The following is a 13,321-nucleotide window of genomic DNA, read 5'->3' as shown; positions in this document are numbered from 1 at the left end:
AAAAGCCTTACGCAAACGACGTAAAAAAATGCGCCGGGCGGACGTAGGTTTCTGAATCGGCGTATCTACCTAATTTGCATATTCAACGCGGAAGTCTAGGGAAGCGCCCCTAGCGGTCAGCGTAAATATTGCACCCTGAGATACGACGGCGTAGGAGACTTACGCCGCTCGTATCTAGGCAACATTGAGGCGTATCTGATTCTATGAATCAGACGCCGAGATGCGACGGCCCGCACTCAGAGTTACGACGGCGTATCTGGAGATACGCCGTCGTAACTGCTTTCTGAATTCGGGCCAATGTGTGCATGTTATACGCCAATATTTTCATTGGGCTACCTCGGAGGGGGGGGGGGGGACGAGCACCGCTAGATTACACACAGCGGTTATCTCCTGTTTACTCGCCAGCCGATGTAGTATTAAGTCCCATCTCCAGGACTGACTCCTATGATAGACCTCACATGTCCTGGCATTGGACCAGTGTTCTATCTATCATAGGAGCTGATCCAGGAGGCAGGACTTCGTATTACAGAGAAGCTGCTGAGTAAACGGGAGATCCCTGCTCTGTGTAATCCAACATCTCTAATCTCCGTGCAATGGTGAGGCTGCAGATGGGCACTGATCAGGCTGCAATGGTGAGGCTGCAGTTGGGCACTGATTAGGCTGCAATGGTAAGGCTGCAGATGGGCACTGATCAGGCTGCATTGATGGGCAATGGTGAGGCTGCAGATGGGCACTGATCAGACAGCAATAGTGGGGCTACAGATGGGCACTGATCAGACTGCAATAGTGAGGCTGCAGATGGGCACTGATCAGGCTGCAATGGTGAGGCTACAGGTGGGCACTGATCAGGCTGCAATGGTAAGACTGCAGGGCAGCAATGGTAAGACTGCAGATGGGTACTGATCAGGCTTCATTGATGAGCTCTGATCAGGCTACATTGATGGGCAATGGTAAGGCTGCATTGATGGGCACTGGTGAGGCTGCAATGGTGAGGCTGCAGATGGGCACTGATCAGGCTACATTGATGGGCACTGGTGAGACTGCATTGATTGGCACTGGTGAGGCTGCAGATGCACATTCTTTATTTAAAATGTATGTTTTTTCCTGAAAATTTGCACTTAAAATTGAGGTGCGTGTTACATGCCAATAAATACAATATATGCTAGATGCTGTATGGGTTGTAAACTGACAGGATATGATGGTATAACAAATTCCTTTCTGTTGTCGTCTGCTAGATGAATGCGGTTGGCATCACAGAAAATGTGAAGGGGGATAATCGCAAGTTTGAAATTTGGTACAGTGGACGAGAAGAGGCTTATGTTGTACAGGTTTGTTTAATAGATTGAAACCTTAACTACATTACTGCATATTGACTGGGATATCCAATTTGGTCATAGTGAGAGCTTTTCTCCACTCACCCATGTATTACTTTGGTAAACATTCTGTAGCTTTCCATGAGTTTGCCTCCTAAGGGAGGTGCAGGCCAGGATTTTATTGCTCTCTGTGTCCAAATTGGTAAAATATTCCCTCACTCCCTGTCCAGGTGATGGGTATCAGACGGAATAGGTAGTGTAAGGGATTAGCTCTGTAGCGGGGGGGTGTGTGACCTCCTGGATGGGTTCACTACACACTGAACGATACAGAGAAACAGCCGAAGACGGTTGAAAACAAAGAATTTGGTTTATTCTTCCATCTTGCTGGAAACAATTGCAAGCATCCAAACAGCATAAACAAAATCAAACATAAAATAAACCCTGGCCACTTGGGGCGTCTACCTTCACCACACAGGAACCTATCTATGGAGTCTGGCACAGCCTAGTGCTGGGCAGACACTGCTGGTCATACAGCAGAAAACAAATTTTTCTGTGTGATAAAAATCAAAAAGACAATCAACAGCACCTCAATTCTTCAGAAGTATTTCTGTTCACTGCTCTCCTTCACTCAAAAAGCCTCAGGATGCAGCAATCAGTAGTAATCCTCTGGATTACTTATAGAGGCCTTAATTGCCTCATTTTGAACAGCTGAAGTTTTCCAACACCCTTAAACCTTTCTGGCTACTTCTGCAGCCGACACCCGATAATAATTGGTGTATTGTCTAAACAAGGCAGAAATGTATCTCCGGTCTGTGACAACACCCACAGATTTACCTGACTTCCTGTCACAGTAGCTAGACATATATTCATCCCCCATCCATGCTAAACAGTGTGGATTGATAAATCTCTCTTGTGCTTGCTATTGTTTTCTGAAAGCCAGCACCCACAGCTGTCAAAATACGCAAATGGTGACTGCATCTTCATGTATGCAGCTGCAGTTCAGCTGATATTTTTTCTGCCGAACTGCAGCCTTTTCCTTCGACCTTTAACTTAACCACTTCAGCCCCAGAAGAATTTTCCCCCTTCCTGACCAGAGCACTTTTTGCGATTCGGCACTGTGTCGCTTTAACTGACAATTGTGCGGTTGTGCGACATGGTACCCAAACAAAATAGACGTACTTTTTTCCCCACAAATAGAGCTTTCTTTTGGTTGTATTTGATCATCTCTGCAGTTTTAATTTTTTGCGCTATAAACAAAAATAGAGCGACACTTTTTAAAAAAAATCTATATTTTTTACTTTTTCCTATAATAAATATCCCCCAAAAATATTTAAAAAAAACTTTTTTTTCCCTCAGTTTAGGCCGATACGTATTCTCCTACATATTTTTGGTAAACAAAATCGCAATAAGCGTTTATTGATTGGTTTGCGCAAAAGTTATAGCGTCTACAAAATAGGGGATAGTTTTATGGCATTTTTATTTACTAGTAATGGCGGCGATCAGCGATTTTTATTGTGACTGCAACATTATGGCAGAAACATGGGACACTTTTGGCAATATTTTGGAACCATTGTCATTTTTACAGCAAACAGTGCTATAAAAATGCACTGTTTACTGTGAAAATGACACTGGCAGTGAAGAGGTTAACATGTGGGGGGCGCTAAAGGGGTTAAGTGTTCCCTTATGTGTGTTTCTTACTGTAGGGGGTGTGGCTTGGCGTGTGATGTCACTGATCGTCTTTCCCTATGACAGGGAACAGACAATCAGTGACAGGCTCACTAGGAAGCACAGGGAGAGGTTTGTTTACACTTACCTCTTACCGTTCTTCAGCTTTATGACCCAATCGTGGGACACGGCGGCGATCGTGTATGCGGGTCCCGCGGGCATGGTCCCGGAAGCACAGGACCGGGTCGCGAGCTTGCCACCGGAGGCACGCTCGCGACCCACGGCTGGGCTTCCTAATGGGGACCTACCTGTATGTCCATATGCCCAGCCGTGCCATTCTGCCGACGTATGCAGCGGTCCTTAAGCTGTTAATAAACATCAGTAAATTATGACAACTGTGTGCAAGGGGCCTAAGGAGGTTAGTAATGACAACCCTTGTGTTGCGCGTATCTTATTCCAGGCATACTGAGTAAAGAAAAGAGCAGTGTGCAGTAACAAATATCAACCATCAGAATTCTGCTTCTTCCAATCTGATTTGTTTCTGATGCTTACAGTATTTTGCCCATTGTTGTTGCTCTTTTCACCTAAGTAACCATTATAATGTTTTTATTTTTCTGTGCCTAAGGCTCAGACAGCAGAACAGAAGGCGGCATGGTTGAATGAAATTCGGAAGATACTGACCAAGCAAGGGGAACTTATGAAAGGTAATAATATGCTACGAGTATATGAAGACAGACAGCCAGTATTGGAGCTGACCTATCATATGTGATGATACACATTCATGTCATGTCTCTGTTGCAGTAGAGAAACAGAAACAGAATTCGTTCTCAGACCAGGTTGTGCTGTCACCACAAATCAGTGAGGGGTACGTTATTGTGTTTGTTGCTTACAGCAAGCTTAGGGTCATCTACCATCTATTTAACTCACTGCTTTTATCTTTGGCAGGCTTTCCTCTCTTAAGCACACAATGTAGCATGGTTTTCAGCAGGCCACAAAAGTATCTGCACTAAGGCCTTTTCCACATGGGGGTTTGTAATTTCTTTTTTGGTTCTTACATGTCTGATTGCAACATAGAGAAGAGTAACAGTCATGCTTGTTCTTAAAGTCCTGTATCACATAATTCATTACCAAACAAAAGTTAGTGGAGGCCCCAGCCTGGAGCTGATGTGTAGGTACATACTGTACATAACTGTTCTTTGGGTGGCCTTACCCATGTCTGATGATGGAACTTATCCCAGACCAGGACTGGGAGCACTCCCAAGCTTTGGTCACTCTGTGGTCTGGCTATGGGGAAGGACATTTTCCATTTGTCGTCCCGTATGTAAGTAAGTTGCACAATTACAACAATTTCCTTTTCTGCCCAGCTTGATATCAGATGTGGCACAATAGGGAAATAAAGTTTAGTGTGACTGAGGCTTATAAAGAATAATTCAGAAAAAAAGGACTCATGTGATCAAGGCCTTACAATGCTCATACTTCAACAAAAGCATGAAAAAAGTGCATGGGCTTCAAATAAACATGTTTTGGCCTTAAAGGGAACCTGTCAGGCAGCTGTTTTCTGTCACACCCAGAGCTCCCATCCAGAACAGCATCTTGCCAGGGCCTGAGTTCAGGACACAGAGCTAGTTCCAGGTCAAAGGGCACATTTGTAGCATCTTGCACACTAACCTGCCAGACCTGCAACTTGCACTGCATCTGGGAACCAGGTAAAGGCTGCCTCTGGTACTGTATAGTAACCTTGGTTGTACCAGGTGTCAGCTTTTTTGGCAGGTTCTCTATAAGAAGCTAGCTATTTCCCAGTAAGAATGGGCTGCAGATTTGGCTGCTGTGGATGTTGTGATTTATATTGATGCTGCAAAATGCTTTTTTAAACTAAGGTGAGGGATGGCCTTGTGGTACCACCAGAATGTTAGAGGAGTGACAGCAAAGCTTTGCAGACTTAGCTCTTGGTTCTGGTGCTTAGTCACAATGTTGCAACCATTATTCCTGTGAAATACATTTCCTGTGATGACAGGGGAAAGCTGGAATAAATATCATATGATTACCAGCATGTATGGTTGTGATAAAGTGTAATCAAATATTTTCTGGTAATAATTTGTATCACGATCAGGGTCTTACTTATCAATATTCATTTATGTGGTTAATTTCTAGCTCCAACAATGGTATTGGTTTCACTGTAACATGCAGAGGGTTGTATTATCCCAGGAGGGGTAATAGCAGTTGTCTCAACACTTAAGCCTCGTACACATGACCGGTTTTCTCGTCAAGAAACCAGCAAGAAAACTGCTGGCAGAGCTTTTTGCTGAGAAAACCATTCGTGTGTATGGCTTCTCGCCGAGAAAACTGCTCTCTATTTTCTCATCTTGATTCTCGTCGGGCTGGTTTAGATGAGAAAAACAAAAAACGTGCGTGCTCAGAATCAAGTATGAGACGGGAGCGCTCCTTCTGGTAAAACTAGCATTCGTAATAGACATAGTACATTCGTCAGCATTCTAAACAGCAGAAAACGATCTGAAAGCATGAAGACTGAAAAGCGCGAATCGTCTCTCACCAAACTTTTAACTAACACGCAGTAACACGAGATTAGCAAAAGGAGCCCAAAGGGTGGCGCCATTGGAATCAAACTTCCCCTTTATGCTGCCCTAGTACGTGTTGTACGTCACAGCGCTTTAGACCGACGAGATTTTGGATTGACAGTGTGTATGCAAGGAAAGCTAGACAAGAATCCCGTCAAGCTTGACAAGAATCCCGTCGGGAAAAACAACTTTTTTTTTTCCTGACGAGATTCCCGGTCGTGTGTACGAGCCTTGAGTACTGATGCAGATCTGAATATAGGATACTTGGGTCTAGGGTCCCCGGACCGAAGAGCCAAGAGGAGGGAAAATACGGGCCAATTAGGACTATCGCAGTACCGGTGTAAAGTTACAAAATAAAATAGGAATATGTAAAATATTGATAATTTTTATTTCAGAGTACATACAGAACAATTACACAATTAAAATAGTGACAACAGAACAACGGCACCAAAACAGAGGTCCCCGGAGGGGAAAACATTGCGATGAGTTGAGGGTTGTGACAGTATCTCAACTAGTTTCGCGGATTTGTACCGCTTCATCAGGAGAAAGCTCTAGAAATTATTAAACAATACATCAATACATCTGATGCAGATCTATTATATGTAAATTACTGAGAATATTGATAGCCAGTCATCCTGATACATCTATACCAGCATTGACATTGACCAGCATTTTTTTTTAGACCAAATTAACCTTTGTAAATCTTTCTGGTCTGTCTTGAGGCATCTATGATAAACTATTAATTGCATTGTGCTCAAGGATCGTTCCAGGAAGGAATTGCATTCCTGAGTAGTTTATTTGTATAGCCCCTGTCAAATCTGTTTTAAACCACATGTATCTTTTTATTTGTCTTTTAAGAAGATTACAGAGGCTGTCAGTAAGTTCTGAAGAAAATGACTCTGAGAATAACAGTCCCGTTACACTGGATAGCTTAAATATCTCACCTCAGCATAAACCACACAAAGGTATGTAGCACTCCCACTCAAAACCTTAATTTTGAATTTCCAGTAAATTAAGAGTATAGTAGACATGTTGATATTTTCCAGTAAGGCAACAGTGTTTAGAATTTTAGTTGGCTGTGCCTGTCCTGCATGAAGGCCATTTGAGCTAGCAGAAAACATACTGTTTTTCCCATTCCCAGTAGAAATCATTTCACATTGCCTGTTGGAACCATACTATGTCTCTGCCCATTCCCAATGGGAACAATACCATATATCTGTCCATTTCCAGTGGCAACCATACTCTGTCCCTGGTATTCTCTAGTAGGAGCTATACTGTTTCACTGCCCATATATATTAGAAACCATACTATGTTTATCTCTTCAGTGCGAACCATACTGTGTTTCTTCCCATCCCCAGTGGTAACCATATCATGCCTCTGCCCATTCCCAGTGGAAACCATACTTTGTCTCTGCTCATCCCCAATGGTAACCTTAACATGCCCATTCCCAGCTGGAACCATACCGTATCTCTGCCCATGTTCATGAGGAACGATAATGTGTCTGTCTATATCTCCAGAGGGAACCATATTGTATCTCTGCCCATCCCCTTTTAAACAGTACTGTGTCTCTGCCCATTTCCAGTGCAAAGCATTTTGCCCATTCCCAGTGGAAATCATATTATGTTTCTGGCCATTAGCAGCGAGATTCATATTGTGTCTCTGCCCATTCCCAGTGGGAACCATACTGTGTCTCTGCCCATGTTCATTTGAAACCATTTTGTGTAGTTACCTTTCCCCAGCTGAAAAGATGTTGTGTTTCTGCTCATTCCCAGTGGGAATCATACTGCATTCCTACCTATGCCCAATAGGAACCCTACTTTGACCCTGGCCATTACCAGTGGAAACCATACTGTGTCTCCACTCATTCCCAGTGTGAATCATGTATATAACCAGGTATCGCCATGATCATACACAGTGCCGTACTTTAGTGATTGGGTTGACACCTTATCCCTTGAAAACAGCACACCCATAAATTACACAGATTCGGTGGCTGAGTAAGGTATTAAATATCTTCACAGGTATTTTACCTGATTTTAACCAGTAAGAGAGCCTGTGTAATTGGGTTTTAGAGGGATAAAATGGGTAGTCTGACACCAATTATAACAGTTTCAGTCCAAATAGATGACAGTAGAGTGTTATGGAGATGACCTGGTTTTATGTACAGGGCTATCCAATGGGGATGATGTGGTGAGTCCCCCATTTTATATGCATAATGGACAACAAGAAATTAAATTCATACTTTAATGTGTGTTATTCCACTACTTGAGTTTCCTACATTTAAAGTATTCCCACTCACAACAATGTTAGCACTATATTGTGATTACAACCACTATGACAGTAGTGTAGCCCACTGCTACATTTTTTCCTAGCCATCCTGTTAACATGTCATCAAACGTGTCAGTCTTTAGTAACTATGACTTTTTAGTGCATATACAATGCTTAAAACATTTCAAATCTTTTTCCAGGTTGGACTGGAATGTCCCAGTCTTTAGAGATCTGTGAAGGACTTGAAGGCTGGTCAAGCTCATGTGCTTGTTCTGACACAGAAGAGGAGGACATAGTACAGTTGGTTAGTAGATTTGTTATTATTATTGTGAAGAATGCTGCCAGCATAGCTGCTGCTTTGAATTAAGTGTTTAAATACTTTCTCATTTGGGACCCTGATGGATTTAATTAACAAGTAAGGCACCAACGAGACATTCAGCATTTGAATTATATGCATGTTTTGCTTGAACACTGTTTTATCTATTGTCCCATATCATACTAATTGTATGAAGGTCTGTCACAAATATGTACCATAGCTATCAGAAAGTGAATACCCTTGTCCCTGGTCTAGGATATGTGAATAAGGAAAGTCTGGGGCGGGGCTGGACTGGGACAAAAATTTGTCGCTGGACTTCATTCAGACCGGCCCACTTAAATTTTGCAAACACGTACAAAAACAGTATATAAACTATACGCAATTGCACAAAAAAACATAAGGAAAAACATTCCACTGTAAGTATAAACAACTTTTTTTCAGGGTTCCCTAGAGAGCCTCCCCCTTACATCAGGGTCCCCAGAGAGCCCCTCCTTACATGGTCCCCAGAGAGACCCCCCTTACATCAGAGTCCTTTAGAGAGCCCCTCTTACATCAAAGTCCCCAGAGAGCCTCAGCCTTGCATCAGAGTCCCCAGAGAGCCCTAGCCTTGTTTCGGGGTCCCCAGAGAGCCCCCCACTTACATCAAGGTCCCCAGAGAGCCTCCCCTTACATCAGGGTCTCCAGAGATTCCCCCACTTACATTAGGGTTCCAGAGCCCTCCCACTTACATCAGGGTTCCAAGAGAGCTGCTCCTTACATCAGGGTCACAGTGAAGGATGATGTAATCTCTCTGCTGCCCACGGCTGCACAGTGAGGGCAAAACAGTGGTATAGCAGGGTGGGCGGTGAGAGATGATGTCATGTCCTGCATGCAAAACATGTAACACGCAGGAAATTAAGAAGTGGAGACAAGACCCCCTCTGCAACAAAAATAAGTAAAAAATTAAAACATCCAAGCTGGAGTTCTGCTTTAACTTAAGCCAAAAAAGATAAATGATTCATTAGTTGGGATCACTAATTTCTCCAGACTGTTTGTGCTGCAATATCCAGTAATGGCAGCTCATGTGGTTTTACAGTCTCCTGGCAGATATAAAGCACTGGCTGACTGCAAGAAGAGGGGATCTGATGACGTACTGGTGAGAAATGGGGATGTTATCCAACTTTTGCAGGAGGATGCTGAGGGAAAATGGTAAGATCGTTAACTAAGGCTATGTTTTCATTACAATGTTTTCAAAGTAGATTTGGTGTCAGTTTTTTATTGGCATCAAAAGGATTGTAGCAAACAGTACAGTAATGTGGAAAAAAAAAGTATTTCAATACAGTTCTAGAAAGGAAAAAATACAGTATATAATAAAAATATATATGATATACTGTATATCATATAATATGAAAATTCAGGGAAGCCCTGTACTAACGATTCGATTATTGTACTATTCGTCCTCGGATGACATTTTTCGTACAATATTCGGATCGTGTGTACGGGCCATAACATCTGCTCCTAGGTCAAGTGCTGTTTCTATTCATAAAAATATGTGCTGGTTTCTCTCATTCCTTAATATGTGGGGAGACGGCTGCAGTAAGCTTAGAGACAAAAAAAGCATAAACCAGCAAACCCATTGACCAAAAACAATAGATCACAGTGATGAGATTCCCATTGGTATATCTTGGCACAGAAAGTATTAACCCCTGTACACACCATCGGATATCTGATGGAATCTAATCCGATGGATTTTTCCGTCGGATATCTGATGAAGCTGACTTTCATCAGTCTTGCCTACACACCATCAGTCAAAAATCCGACCATGTCCAAACGCGGTGACGTAAAACACTATCAAGTGCTGAGAAAAATTCAGTTCAATGCTTCCGAACATGCGTCGACTTGATTCTGAGCATGTGTGGATTTTTGACCGATGGACACACAGACAATCGTTTTTTTTCTATCAGTTTTTTATCCATAGGAACATTTTAAAACATGTTCTATTTTTTTTCACCGATGGAAAACAAACCGATGGGGCCCACACACGATCGGTTTGTCCGATGAAAACAGTCCATCGGTCCGTTTTCATCAGACAAACCAATCGTGTGTACAGGGTTTAAGTCTTCAGCACAGATGATCCCGATGCTGGGGAGGTGAGTTTGAAAAGAGGGATGTAAGGTTACATTAGAAACATTTTTTGTGAGGGTTCAGGTTATAGGAAGGAATAGGGCTCATGCACACTGGGCATCAAAAATCACACTTTTACAGGCGATCAACTTTTACTTATTTTTTCCCTGCCTATAAATACCCTCCATTTTAATCTATGTGTCCATGCAGGAAGGGGCATTTAGAGGCAGAAAAAAGCCCACCACGTGTATGTATAGGAGAGTAGTGTTTGGGCAGAAAAAACATTGAAGGCACCTAAACAACTGTAAACGTGCTTAAATTCATTCATTCTAATGGCCAGAATAAATTAATATTCTGGTCAATGAAATTAATGAACACCCAAACTTTGAAAGACAAAATGGGCAGGGCTTTAAACGAGGCACAAAAGATGTGTCTCCATCCCTATATTGGTTACAAAGTGGAAAAGTTGAGACTTTAAATGATGCATATGACAGACCATAAAATGTATAAACGTATTTATTGTGAAGGAGTATAATTTTCTAGCACATAATATATACATGCAGAATTAATATATGTACAAAACATGAATACCTTAAATATATATATACACACATATATTGTGTTGGTGTCGAAGCACATGCTGGTGGCCGGTATACAGGGCTCCATATGATGAGTAAGGAATGATAATAAAAAAAAACTGTAATAATATAAAAAGAACAGCTGAGGTCCCAGCATCGCTCAGTCCGTGTTCAGACCATTTGATGACAGTTGCCATAGAGTAAAACCTTTTTATACATGTAGGGTAGCAAAGATGATGAATGAGTATTTGGCTAAAAAAATATTTGTTGTTATGATCACTGTAATGTTCAAAGAGGTTCTTTACGTAAGCTCATCTCTGTAGTTTTTTTCCTATTCTAAAGGCTTATTTGACATATTTTTAGCAACCAACGTGTATAATACAGTAGAACCTTGGATTACGGGCATAATCCATTCCAGGAGAATGCTCGTAATCCAAAGTACTCACATATCAAAGCGTTGGAAACTAAAATAATTAGTTCCGCATTGACTTCAATGGGATGCAATACCGCATGCGGCCAGAGGCGGGGGGTGGCGGAGAGCCTCGGAAACGGGTGAAAAGGCGAGAGGACACTTCAGCTGACCTCGGCAAACCTCGGAATGACTTCCTACTCAAGATTTGCAGAGGTCAGCCGTGCTGTCCTTGGGCCTTTCCGAATGGCGCCGATTGGCTGCGATCGGCAACGTTTGGCTCTGCTCGGCTCTGGCGCAATCACAAACCGAGTATCGATTTTTCAAAATACAGTGCTTGCATTGCGAAACGCTTGTTAACCGCGTTACTCGCAATTGGAGGTTCCACTGTGCAAGCATTTTTCAGTCCTGTGAGTTTATGGCACATCAGTACTACTCAATGGGTGACATGTAATTTTCCACCTGTAGCAGTGATGATATGATATGGCGGGGCCACGTATGTTTTGATTGTTCAAATCATACTATCTTTCCTTGTAAATTATATATAGCGGTGTATTACTGCTGGACTCTCATATGTGGCATCGCAAGCATCCGGACCTTAGTTGTTTTATGTTTGTGTATTGTTTGTATTTGTCCTTACGTTTCACTGTTTTTGCACCAATTGCATCTAGCATACATGGTGCGATGTTGATTGTTATCTAGCTAGACTGGTCACAATCAGCTCATCTATAGAGCAACATTTTATACTTTGTACATGACATTTTTTGATACCATAATAAACATTTATAAATTTTATTATACTGGTCCATTATTGCCCAATACTGCCGATAGTAGTCATCTTATTTTCTCCTGGAGGAACCGTTGTCTTGGATTCCAACAGTTAAATCCTTCGTTATATGATATATGTCAGGTTCATGTGTTTGATTATGAAAATGAGTAGGCATAGATTGTTTGCTGTAAATTCCACCATTCAATTGTTGGGAAAATAGGTAGTCACGTTAAGCTAAATATTTTTTTTTGTACCTTTACAAATTAGAAGAAAGAAGAAATGGCAGAAATAAAAATCTAGCAGAGGTTCTTACCCTTTCTCACTGGAGTGGAATCACTACTAGATAAATTATTTTTAATAGATTCTGCTTTCAAGGATAGTTATTGCATTGAGCCAGTAATGCCGCATACACATGACCGTTTTTCGGGTTGTAAAAAATTAAGTTTTTTTTATGTCATTAAAAACGATCGTGTGTGGGCTCCAGAGCATTTTTCACGATGTAAAAAATGGGCATTAAAAATTTAGAACATGCTCTAATTTTTCACGTCATTTTTAACGTTGTCGGGCTTTAACGGCGCGAAAAAAAAGTGCATGCTCAGAAGCAAGTTATGAGACGAGAGCGCTCGTTCTGGTAAAACTAGCGTTCGTAATGGAGTAAGCACATTCATCACGCTGTAACAGACTAAAAAGTGTGAATCATCTTTTACTAACACGAAATCAGCAAAAGCAGCCCCAAAGGTGGTGCTATCAGAATGGAACTTCTCCTTTATAGTGCCGTTGCACGTGTTGTACGTCACCGCGCTTTGCTAGAGCATTTTTTTTTTCACGATCGTGTGTAGGCAAGGCCAGTTTAACGATCAGGTTGAAAAAAACTTTGTTTTTTCTAGACCATTAAAAACGTTGTGTGTACGTGGCATTAGAGTTTCCTAGTAAATCTACAAATCCCCCTACAGTTAATAGACTCATAAAAATATCTATGGTCAAAGTTGCCTACAAGGTATAATAAGATTACTTTAGGAGAAATCCTGAAATATTAAAGTGGTTGTAAAGCCACTTGTCATGTCCCTACAAAGCACTTTGATAGATAACAACATGTGCCCCTTGTCCTTTATTTAAAAAAAGCTGATTTCAATTTTATTTTAGAGCGTCTCCCGGCGTTCACGTGACTCCTCGCCTCTCTCCTCTTAGTCTGACAGCTACAGTGGGAGGGACCGAGAACTCCCACTTACGTCAGCCGGGAGGAGGAGTGGAGAGGAAGAGAGAGTTACATTATGTGAGTTACGCAGTTACGTGAGCGCCAGGAGACGCTCTGATAGAAGGTAGAAAT

At 41.9% G+C, this 13,321-nt stretch overlaps 1 protein-coding gene across 6 annotated transcripts in view; it reads left to right on the top strand.

The window, feature by feature from the left end:
• The window catches only part of MCF2 (MCF.2 cell line derived transforming sequence), a 181,452-nt gene that overhangs the window by 147,832 nt on the left and 20,299 nt on the right, over positions 1 to 13,321 (top strand). For 3 of the 6 annotated variants that reach the window (XM_040323779.1, XM_040323777.1, XM_040323780.1), the window contains 6 exons: positions 1,236 to 1,328; positions 3,604 to 3,682; positions 3,780 to 3,843; positions 6,413 to 6,519; positions 8,020 to 8,123; positions 9,211 to 9,323. In XM_040323779.1, coding sequence (XP_040179713.1) covers positions 1,236 to 1,328; positions 3,604 to 3,682; positions 3,780 to 3,843; positions 6,413 to 6,519; positions 8,020 to 8,123; positions 9,211 to 9,323 — 560 coding nt within the window. Of the gene's footprint in view, positions 1 to 1,235; positions 1,329 to 3,603; positions 3,683 to 3,779; positions 3,844 to 3,923; positions 4,007 to 6,412; positions 6,520 to 8,019; positions 8,124 to 9,210; positions 9,324 to 13,321 lie in introns of those variants that run through there. The other 3 variants (XM_040323778.1, XR_005743553.1, XM_040323781.1) reach the window with 3 other exon arrangements.

The sequence above is a fragment of the Rana temporaria genome, chromosome 9, assembly GCF_905171775.1.
Source record: "Rana temporaria chromosome 9, aRanTem1.1, whole genome shotgun sequence".
Lineage (NCBI taxonomy): Eukaryota > Metazoa > Chordata > Amphibia > Anura > Ranidae > Rana > Rana temporaria.
This window is presented reverse-complemented; position numbering and strand designations above follow the sequence as displayed.